This window comes from Rhinatrema bivittatum, chromosome 5 (genome assembly GCF_901001135.1).
Source record: "Rhinatrema bivittatum chromosome 5, aRhiBiv1.1, whole genome shotgun sequence".
Taxonomy (NCBI): Eukaryota; Metazoa; Chordata; class Amphibia; order Gymnophiona; family Rhinatrematidae; genus Rhinatrema; species Rhinatrema bivittatum.
Genome location: NC_042619.1, coordinates 386,131,246 through 386,143,435, shown reverse-complemented (window position 1 = coordinate 386,143,435; position 12,190 = coordinate 386,131,246). Strand labels below are relative to the sequence as shown.

At 41.1% G+C, this 12,190-nt stretch overlaps 1 protein-coding gene across 1 annotated transcript in view; it reads right to left on the bottom strand.

Annotated features, from left to right (window-relative positions):
• LOC115092485 (unconventional myosin-XVI-like) overlaps nucleotides 1-12,190 on the bottom strand; it is a 507,378-nt gene that overhangs the window by 140,682 nt on the left and 354,506 nt on the right. The window contains 1 exon segment of the mRNA XM_029603325.1: nucleotides 3,690-3,792. Within this exon segment, the coding sequence (XP_029459185.1) occupies nucleotides 3,690-3,792 (103 nt within the window).

Below are 12,190 nucleotides of genomic sequence, written 5' to 3'. Positions count from 1 at the left end.
CTGGATGAACTGGTAGAGTAATTGGCATTACTGGTCATTTTACTTCCGTGTGCCTGTTTTAAAATATATTGAGTTACACAGAAAAGTCCAACCTTGTTTTTGTGAATAGACTATATATACGTGCATACGTTTTAAACAGGTAAGTAAAGAGCGCACTTTCAATGCGCTGCATGTATTCTCGTGTAAGTATGCAATTGTTGCAGACTAAAAATATGCTTATTTTATAATCTGAGCAATGGGATATATAATATTCAGGTAAAATTGTGCACAGCCATATATGGGGTATATGCCGCCGTACGCAGTGTTTTGATCATTATCCTCTAAATCTTAGTTGACTTTATTTGTGCTGGTACGTACATACATTCACTGGATTACTAACATTTGATCTCTATATAATATGAGAATAACTTTCCAATAACTGTATAAATCCCCATATAATTGTGTATATGGATACATGAAAATCTACTCCTGTATTTTATAACCTGCGCAGATACGATATATACAGGTTACCAAATAAGCACAAATGTACCCTGCAACATGTGCATGCATGTGAATAAAACATTCAAATACATATTGCACTTTTCCGGATAACTTCCGATTTATATGGCTAAGTAGTGGCACTTATCCAGATATATTCTGATTTATCCAATTAAGTAGCGGCAAAGCCATTAATTGGCTGGATAAATCTTAATAGCGCTATTTATCTTGCTAAGTAGCATTATTTAAGACTTATCTGGCTATCTGAATTAGGGCCTGATTCACCAAAACGGTAACTTTTAAACAACCACATGGGTGCACATGTGCGCGCGTATGCCGGCTCACCTCAGAGGATGCGTCCATTTTATAATATACGGGCGTATATGTGCGCATGGTATAAAACAGGCTGAATACAAATCAATGTGCGCACAATGTTATATGGACGTGCGCAAATAACACCTCTACAGAGTAAGCAGGAGGGATTTTAGTAAACACATGCGCCAATGCAATTACCAGTTTCCCCAGTATGTTTGACCAGGTGTAAAGGATAGGACTTCCTAACCCTCCTAGTTAATTAGAACATAAGACATTGCCATACTGGGTCAGACCAAGGGTCCATCAAGCCCAGGATCCTGTTTCCAATAGTGGCCAAACCAGGCCACAAGAACCAGGCAAGTAGCCAAAAACTAAGTATATCTGATGCTAGTAATAGCAGTGGCTATTTTCTAAGTCAACTTGAATAATAGCAGTTAATGGACTTCTCCTCCAAGAACTTATCCAATCCTTTATTAAACCCAGCTACACTAACTGCACTAACCTCCCTGTGAGCGCCTACCCTTAAACCCCGCTGACTAGCCCTGTGTTTTGTTTTTTTTTGTTTGTTTTAGGGCTTACGCTTCATCCATATCTGAAGTAAAGTTACGTGGCAGGGGACCCCGGCGTGTACTTATATGCGTAAGTATTTACCCGCTGGTTTCATTCATAAATCCTGGAGTGCACATGCCCGACCCCACCCACCCCACTCCCCACCCCCTTTTCTGCAAAACATTTTGTGTGCAAACAGAGATACGTGCATGGGTGCTTTTTAAAATCTGCATGGCACGTGCCGACCCGAGTTCCGTGCATATCTCCCAACTTTGGCGTGTGCCGGGGCTTTTAAAATTCACCCCTAAGGCTTTTCTCCCATTCAATGTCTATGGGAAAAATGTATAGGTGTTAATCTTTAAACAGGTGCGTGGCCTGCACCCAGGGACACAGCCATTATATGACATAGTGCTTATATGCATGCATATTATAAAATAGACTGTGTGCACAATTTTAAGTGGATGTGCACTTATACACGCAAATGTCACTTCTCCCACATAAATGGGGAGATTTTAATAGACACACATGCTGATGCATTTGTCAGTTTTCCCAGTTCGCTCCCAGTTCACCTAGGTAAAGTATAGGGTTTCCAAACCCCCCTAGTTTAATAGCTTCTCCCCTGTTAGATCAGCGGGCTTTTAAGGGTTGGGACTATCTAATTCTTACACATCCTCCAGAGCAGAAGAAAAGTTACCTGGCAGGGGACTCTGATGTATTTGCGCACAAAATGGAAGTTGAAATCCAAGAGTGGCCATGCCACACCCAGAAAAATGCCCCCATGCCCCATCCCTTTTTGAACTTTTCATGTGCGTGCTTAGCGGAAGATACTCAAATGCATGGATACTTTTTAAAATCCCCTCGGTGCACACTGGCCCAACATATTCGCCTATCTCCCGGTCTTGGCACATGATGGGCTTTTAAAATTCACCTGTTAGTAAATGAGAAGTAGTGTTTTAAGACTTACATGGCTTATTCGGATAAGTGCCGCTATTTAGCTGGAGAAATCGGAATTTATCTGGATGCTACACCTGTTTATTTTTATGTTTAACATTAAGAAATATGCACATGGAGATTTTCCCTGTGCAATTTATATGCATTTACCCCCTCCCGTAGATCGGGTTTTGCATGAGTAAATCAGGAGGTTTTCTAACACGTGCACAGCAAAGAAATTACCAGTTTTACCAATTTGTGTACCAGTTTGCTCAGTCCAACAAGTCATGGAGACCCTCCTGGCTCTTTAGCCATTGCTCCCTCCAGACCCCTCACCCAATCAGTATTTTACTATCAGTTACTCCAGATATAGAGCTGCCAAATTTACATGTGTAACTTGCTTATAAAATATCAACTTACATGAGTAAGTGTTGTCGCTCCTCCAGAATGCCCCTGGCCACCCTTTTTTTCACACATACACACAAATATACTCATGAACCCAGATTTACGCGGGTATGCTTGAGGTTTCTAAAACAGCATGCACGCGAGTATGTGCTATTTACACGCACATATGCTGATTTCTATGCACACGGCTTTCGATCATTCACCTTTAAGAGTTTACCACAATAGCCATTAGGGATGTGCAGAGCAAAATTTTATGTTCATATTTTTTATGTCCGAAAGGGGGTCCCACTTGCGGCCAATATGGACATAAAAAAAATCCAATGAGTTGGGTATATGTACATATGTGCAAAAAAAAAAATTAAACCCCCTCACCCTCCTTAATCCCCCCCCCCCCCGACTTACCACAACTCCCTGGTGATGGAGCGAGGAGTGAGGACGTCATTTCTGCAATCCTTGGCGAGAAGCATGTGACGTCGGTGGCACGTCGAGTGACGCGGCGTCACGTGATTCCCGGCTCGTTCGCGCCGGACGGCTCGTTCGGCCCAAAAAGAACTTTTGGCCAGCTGGCCAAAAGTTCTTTTTGGGCCGAACGAGCCGTCCGGCGCGAACGAGCCGGGAATCACGTGACGCCAGCGTCACTCGACGTGCCGCCGACGTCACATGCTTCTCGCCAAGGATTGCAGAAATGGCGTCCTCACTCCTCGCTCCATCACCAGGGAGTTGTGGTAAGTCGGGGGGGGGGGGATTAAGGAGGGTGAGGGGGTTTATATTTTTATTTTGGCTCAACAATCGCGATTTCCCACATATCGAACATATCTATGTTCGATATGTGGGAAATCCGATCGTTTATGTCGAATCAATTTTTTAAGTAAAAAAAAAATATGAGTTGCGTTTTACTAATGCGGTCAATCCGAATGCACACCCCTAATAGCCATACCAGAGTAAACTATGGGGGCGACAGTTCATGTTGATAATTCAAACATTATATTGTTATTAATCCCGAAGTCACAAACCTGCCATCCTTGTAATTTGCAATGCTGAAGAACCAGGCGGCATTTCTCCTCGGCAGTTAGCTTTTTCCTCTCCCCTATTACTGTATCAGTCAGATCCTTGTACCTGCAAAATTAACGGGATGCATGAGACAGTGCAATCAGGCCACGTGAAGACTGATTTGGGAATAAAGTCTGGTGAACTCTGTAGTTTCTGACTTGTCAACAATATATCCAAACATCTCAACCTTCTACCCTTCTTCCATTTATTGTACTTTGCTCCCACCTGCTATTAATGAAACTGAAGTATGCAGAACTATAAAAATATCTTACGTTTTATTATGCTTGGAGCTGTATGAAAGCCTCTCAATATTTAAGTGTAGTATTGTCATTTGAATTTCTTATTTTAAATGTAAATGCTTTACCACAAATACTGTACCTCACACAGTGGAACCCATCAAATAGGCTTGGGATAAACCTGACTGGTTACAAAGGAATTCGACTGCCATAACAGATATTGTTGACACATTTATTTCCAAAGTTAAGACTTCTGGGATCATCTGAGTTACTTTACAAGTGACCCTTTGTTAAACTCTGCCATTCCATTTGGGGTGCCTTATTGTCAGAGAGCATGAGCGTATTGCTGAAGTCTACCTTTTCTATATAGCCATATTTTAGGAGGGGTGGGTGTATGTGTTTTGCATATTGGAAAATCTTCAGTATAAATATTTATTTAAAAAAAAGATTTATTAAAAAAAAAAAAAAAAAAAAAAAAGACTTCCTTGCCTATAGCCTCTCTCTCTAATGAGTTTGTACATGTCTCACATAAAGTTGATATTTTCTCTTTAAAAACTGGAAAGGTATATATTAAATATACAATTATGTTATAAAATGGTCAGTACATGTGTTTGAATACAAGCTAACAAATTAAAGTTATAGTGTAAAATGGTCTTCATCATATAATCTCTGTAGTTTATGAGCCCAACTTTCAAAACTGGCTGCAGTACAGCATTTGGGGCTGATTTTAAATTTTACGCACGGGGGGTATCCAGCACGCACAAATGTACACCCAATTTGATAACATTCGACCGCAAGAATTAAAGTTATCAACTTATATATGATTCAATATTTCGATTATATCTAGCAATTAGTGAACACAAGAGCAGCTTAAAGAATAAAAGAGTGGCAGCACCCATTGTGGAAAACTGTCTTCTTAAAAATCACAAAATACAGGAATTACGCTGGTTTGCAATTGACCACATCAGTTTGGACTCAAAAGGAGGCAATCGAGAAAAATGACTTTACCAAAGGGAACAGGAATGGATCTATAAGTTAGGTTCTGAAGAGCCTAATGGTCTCAATAGTAAGATCGAGTGGACCACTTTGATTGGTAGAGTAAATGTACAAATCCTCCAAATTGCTAGATATAAATTCAAAATATTGAATCATATATGTTGATAATTTTAATTCTTGCGGTCGAATGTCTATTAATTGACAAATAAGAGCTTCATGTAAGAATGTTTGGTATGTCCAGACGTGTTCATTGATTGGTCACATTTCAAAGCCAGGGAGTGCTATAAAAAAAATGTAGCCATGTTTGTTGGCATTATTGAGCCCGAACGTTTAAAGGCTGAGAGAGGAACATGAGTACAGACCGATTACAAATTAAATTCAGAAAAAAGCTGACGCTATAAATGAATTTTATCATACGCCATGTCAACTGCATTATTTTACAGAACCCGCCCTGAGGAAGCGTTAGGCGAAACGTTAACATTGGCGGCGATGTGCAGCACAAACTTGTTGAAAAAAAGAAAAAAAAATCACAAGTTTCAAGATAAGTGCTTCTTTCATGATGTCGGGCAGGTTTCAGTTATAAGTCATTTCTGAAACTTCAACAAGTTAATTCTATCTCGAAGCAAAGAGACATTGTTGATGGGCTTATATTGAAAACATAAGTTACCGTTGCAGTAAGGCTGTGATAACATATATTCCATTTAAATTTGGCTAGAAAACAGCATCTTCACGTTTTCAACCATTGCCGTGATACCGGCAGAGCTTGTTGCCAAACGTTTTTGCTAAAATGGGATTCATTACAACAACAAATATTTGATACTGATTGCTTACAGATAACGAGAAACAAATATGTTTTTATAAAAAAGAGACAAAAAAAGACCAGTGATTGAACTTACTGGCCATAAAATCAGCGGTCAGTTAGACCTCTTTTTTCCCAGTTCTGATGTCTTTGTCTCTTAATTATAAAATATGGTTGAAATTAATAAAGTACAATTTTTAACTGTGATTAATAACATGGGACAACTTATGACAAGCTGTTACAGTTAGTTTTGTGTATGATCAGAATTTGGATACTAGCTGTTCCCTTTTTGCTTTCTATACATTGAAATATTGTATTGCCATTTGGAAAAGTTTTATATGAGGTTTTAATTATTGGATGCTGTTCTGTCAACTGTTTTGAACTATTTCTTTTTATTAGTTTGATTTTACTATTATGATTGATGTTTTATATTTCTTGATGTTATTTTCTGATGTTTTATGAGGAATGGTGGTGTTTCTGTTTTTCCCATGTTGCACTGCATACAGAGTCTGGCTTGTTGTGGTTTCCAGTTCAGTGTTTGTCTGCACGTTCTATTTATACTTTATGATCTCTTTATTCTGTATTTCTTGAGTGTCTGTGTTCTGCACATGTGACAGCTGTGATATTTTTTATCTCAGAAAGTCCTTTTTCATGCAAAGAGGACTTTCAATTAAAGTAAATTAGAAATGAAAGATTTGTGATTATGTGAGGGCAAGGCATGACTGGGGAGGAGGGAGGTGCAAGGCTGTAAATTTCACATAGGATGCCTAATACCCATATATGGCACTAGGGAAGAGAGGAAGGCATGATTGGTTGGAAGATGAATGAGGGGAAAATGGAGAGAAGGAGGATTTAGGGGTAAGGGAGTTTCAAGAGAACAAGAAAGGATGCAGCTGTTAAGACTAAAGACAAGGAGGCCAGATAGCTGGAGATGGTAGAAGGAACAATTCAATGAGGGGGTGAGGGATGATAGAGGGGGGAATTGAGGAGAGAGTTGGTGAGATGTAGGATTGGCACAGAGACCTGTAAGGAGAGAAGGATGAAATCTAGATGAGAGTATAGAGAGGCAAAGATAAAGATAATGAAGAAAAATGAGAAGAAAAGAGAAAATTTATATTAGCCAGAGATGTAAGGGAAGAACTGAAGAAGATAGGAAGAGAGAGATGAAACAGAAAATGAACAGGGGACCCTGTAAAGGAGTTGGGAGACCAACAGGAGATGAGGACCAAAGTGATTAGAAAATTAAAAATGTTCAGACAGCAAAGATAGAAAAAAAAACATTTTATACTCAATTTAATGAATGTAATATGTCAACTTTGGGAATATGCAGCTCTTGGTATCTTATTTTGCACAATACAGGAGGAAATGTATTTCTCTCTTTCTGTGGGGTTCCATGGCATGCAGGATCTGGCTTCTTGGGCTTTCCAGTTTTTGAATGAAGGTTTATGGTCCAAGGATACCATACTGGTTCTGATTGAGCTGGAAGCCCAAAAGGAGCAGGAGGAAACTGCTGGGTCAAAATAAAAATGAAAATTAAATCTTTGGGGTGAGGGCGCACTTTTATACTTGGCCATATGTGCCAAATGGTCGGGCTGTGGCTCTGCTCTAGGGTATACATATTAAGATCCTTAAATCTCATTTCATAGGGCTTCTGGATCTTGATGGCAGACCGTATTTGCAGCCATTCTCTTAAATGCTTTTACGCTGTCTAAATCCTTCCAGAAATATTTGAAAACCGGCTAGCTTGGTTCAGGCTTCAAAATATACACATACTTTTGAGGTTAGGGGCCCTGTTAAAAATTCACTCTTCTTTGTTCATGAAAACTCCTTTTTAATATATACAACTCTCTTCTGTTGTGCTATGGGTATCTAGAAATAATATAAAGTGATCAGAATGTTCAGACACTATCGTCATAGTGGTATAGTAGCCTGGTGGTTAGAGCAGCAGGCTGTAAACACCATTTGAACCAGGATTCATTTCCCACTGTCATTTCTTGTGACCTTCACCTTCCATTGAGCTCAGGTACAAACTTAGGGGCCTATTTGGTAAAGATGTTCTCCCATTCAATGGGAAAAAGGCTTAGTAAACAGGGGTCCTTGGAATTGTGAGCCATCTAGGGATAGGGAAAATGTCTACTGTATCTGAATGTAAACTCATCTTGAGCTACAATGAAAAGGTAAGGTGTGAGCTAAATACACAAATAAATACAAGAATGCTAAATAAGTAAGTACGATGCATCCAGACTGATTATGAATGGTGCAATCAAATATGTTATATGAGCTAATATGATTATATCATTCACATTTCTCTTGTACACCACACGTACAACTCACTTACTAGTCATATATTTTTGATCATAGACATTGCTGTAGAAAACAGTTCATGTAGAAACTGCGAAAACATGCCAGAGTATTTTAATCTTACTCTCTGTAACAATCCACCACATCAGTTTGAAGAAGAGAGGCAGGCTTGCACCCCCATATTATCAGATCAGTTAGTACAACTACCATAGTCACTCAGTCAGACAATGAAGTTAATCATGTGAAGAGCACAAAATGAGCGCTCCATATGTGACCACCAGGACAGCTCTGTAAAAAAATGTGCATGGACCTTAGCCATCTGATATAGCAGATACATGATACATAATTTTAATAAAGGCTTTACCAGGTAAGAAATGTAAGATATAAGATACATAGTACATGGTGATGTACGAGGAGGATTAGGCGGCACTGTTTCCTGTCATTCATTGTCATATTATATATGTGAGAGTTAATATTAGTGATTTTATATTTTTTTAGCATGTTTTCTTTGCTGATTGCTTTATGAATAGTGTTTTTAATGGGGGCTGTGACTTAGGCTGTGATTCTCTGTACATCTGAACATCTGCAGGTGTTTGTATGAAACAGCCTACACCTGGGAGTTTCCCCGATTTTTCATTAAATGTATATATTTATTCACTTTGATTTATAAACCACCTTTTGAAAACACATTCAGGTACCATTGCTTCTTTCACCTCACATTCGGGTGAATTTTCAAAGCCTGGTGTGCGCAAATACCAGGAGATACACGTGTGGCCGGGCCCTGCGTGCACCGAGCACATTTTAGAAATGGCCCAGCCTCGCAGAAGTGCCGGGCCATTCAATAGGGGCAGGCCGGGGGCATGGCATGGGCCGGCCAGGACAGCGCCATTTTCTGCTGTCCCGGGGAAGAACGTGCCGGCAGCCGGCGGCATATAGATCTTACATCTGCTTCTTAGAGTAGATAAGTTGTGCAACAAAATATTTAAAGGAATTAGAGTGGGTTTAGGGGTCGGGAAGGAGAGGGGAAAAAGTAGGAACGGTAGTTAGGGGGATAGGAAGTTCCCTCCCAGTCTGCTTCCTAATTGGAGTGGACTGGGAGGGAAATGGGAAAGGCCTACTTGCCAGGAATCAGGAACGCACCTGGACGCCCGTGCGTTTTTGTTATTTTTTTAATCTACCTCAAAATGTATACATGCATGGGGCTTTTGGCCATGTCTACAAGATCATATCATGCCACAAGGTCAGAATTTGCCCTGGGTGGAATTCCTTCTTCCACCAAAATTAATACAGAGGCAGCCGGATTTGTGATCAGTGGAGTAGTAGGGTTTTCCTTACGTGCACAGCATCATAGCATTGGCAAAATCAAAGAACAGATGGTTGGTAGAGCAAAGTTGGTGCTAAGGACAACTCATTGTGTCTTAGAGAGTATGGCAATTCTTGACAATATTTATTACTAGATAATGGTTTTCTTACCATGTCTGATAGAAAATCAATTATTTATCCCCTGAGGCAGAGAAGGCTAAAGAGCAGTTTGAAGAAACGAGGTTAAGGCTCACAGCCACGGAACGGCTACAGGAAGATAGTGATTTGTTTCTATAGCAGACGCAGGACTCCCAGCCCTTTCTTCTAGTTAAATATCACAGATATATTAACCCTTCCATTTCACATCTGAAATTTCAGGGAGGGTTTAATTATAGAATATTCTGCCGATTTCAATCTATGTTTGCATTTTGATAATGATACAGAAGGATGAGGGTTGCACAGGAAATGAAAGAAATACTATTAAAAGAAATACATACACCCCACTTAAGAAGCGCTGGCACTTTAGTATATTGAAAATGCCTGCCTGTGCACTCACGTATTAGGTCTCCCTCCTAAAACTCTTCACGAGAAACTATATGCCCATGCTTTGCAAAATTCTGCATAGCACCCACAGAATCAATGGTCTCCACTGTCCCACAGAACTGAAAAATGCCATCGTCTGCCTTCAACTGCAAAATACAAAACCCACACAACTGCTGAGAGCAGGGCTATTTAATAGTTTCACAATTTTGTTGCCCTCAATTTTCATGAAATATTGTACTTTACCTTCGCATTTCTAATGATTTCCCCCCCTATTAAAACCTTTTTTTGAGAAATACCATTATGAAAGTTGTGAAAAAATTAGAAATCTCACAAAGGGGTTCATTTTAAAAGGTTTCTGTGCATAAAATTGGCATCATTGGGAAGGGAGACCCCCAATCAGTGGGGCATTCATTTTTAACCTACTGGTTGGGGGAAACCGGGGGAATTTCACGGTTGCCTTATTTGGAAACATGTTGAAACTTTTCGCGCACGTACTACTTCTAAATGACCACTGGATGGTGTTTTATAGAGTGAGCATTGTATCGGATGGATAAAGTGATTTTGGGGAAATGGTGGGTATGTTCCCTTAAAGAGTTGGGGGATTTCTGATTTGGTGACCAACGCGTAGCAGGAACTATAAAAGTGGGAACGTTTGGCGGATTTTGGCCCGTTTTAGTTCCTGCCCTTACCCGAAGAGGGATGGGAAGGAGGACCCTCTAGGATGTGAACTGCTGGATTCGTCAGCCCGTGGGCTGACGGGGGCCAGGGATATTCCCAAGTGGGAGTGAAGGCCTGTAGAGAGACTCTTCACCTCAGTAGGAGAAGGCCTGTGGCCCTGGAGTGGTTTCTTTCTGCCTCCTGAGCAGCGAACCAGAAGGTGGAAGGAGAACTAGCCCGGAGGAGAATGGAAGAAGAGGTCAGTCCTCCCTCTGAGGAAGTAGACCAGAAGTTCAGGAGTGGGGTGAGCCCCAGAGCAGGTGTGCCCCAGAGAGCCTTTTGATGTGCAGTGGTCTGTGGAACCGCACTAAGAAAAAGGTGGTGTGGACTTTGGAAGAAGAAGGTTTATGACAAGCCGAGAAGTGAGTAAATTACGAAACCTGTAGTTGCATTTGATCCCCACTGAATGTGAATGTTGATATGGGTAGGCCACAGAGCGAACCTACAGCTTAAACAGGGTTGGGATAAAACTTGAAGAAGGAATGGACTACTATATTCCCAAAATGTTCTGATTTCTTGTAAAATGCCGCCTGCTGGAAGGCTAAGAATTTAAAATGTATTCAGAGGTAAACGTGTCATTTTGATTCACAACTATGTATATAATGGCTGGCTTGCTTAGCCAGGCAAAATAAAGTTAATTATTTGGAGCTCTGAAACTCAGCGTGTGCTACACTTAATTAGCCAGCACTGGGGTGAAGCATGGGCTCAGAGCTCCTGGAGGGGAGTTCATGAGTATTATCCCTGTCCAGTCGGTAAAAGAAGTCATACACTAATCTATCTGTTACCATTCAGGTCCACTTCACCATCTGCATGGACCATTTTAAGAGCTCAAACAAACATTTGGAAGGGATGATCCTTAAACAGTGGAGTAATCCCATTTCATCATCTTATGTATCTTATCAGGGGGTTACATATGCATTAAGCAGGGTGTACACGCATACATGTTATTTTGGAAACATTGCACATATGTGTACGCTTGCAGTGTCACATGTAAAAAGGGGCATCCTGGGGCAGGGTTTAGGGGCGTTCCAGGGTAGTGTGCAGAAGCACTTGCAAAAAAGTGCTTTTTTGAAAGTGGTATGCATGCAACACATTACAGAATTTGTCCATACGCGTTTACAGCTGCTAATAAAGTCATGGAAGTGAAACAATGCTTGTCTTTTGTCGTCTGCAGTTTTTGAGTAAGAGATTTGGGCTCCGTGAGAGGGGTCATGGTGAAGTGTTAGTAGAGGTATAGGGGGGTGCACACTTGTGAGCGCCGAGCCCTAGGGGAGGCCCAATGACTTTCCCCGTTCCCTCCAAAGCCGCTCCGAAATCGGAGCGGCCTTGGAGGGAACTTTTTTTTTTTTTTTTTTTTATCTCCCTCACCTTTCCCTCCCTTCCCCTATCTAACCCACCCCCTAGCCCTACCTAAATCCCCCAACCGTATTTCGTTGAGTTACGCCTGCCAACTTGCAAGTGCTGGCTGGCTGCCAGTGCGCCAGGCCCCGACACAGGCCAATGTGTCGGGGCACTTGGCCACGCCCTGGACTGCCCATGGACCACTGCCACGCCCCCGGACACGCCCCTA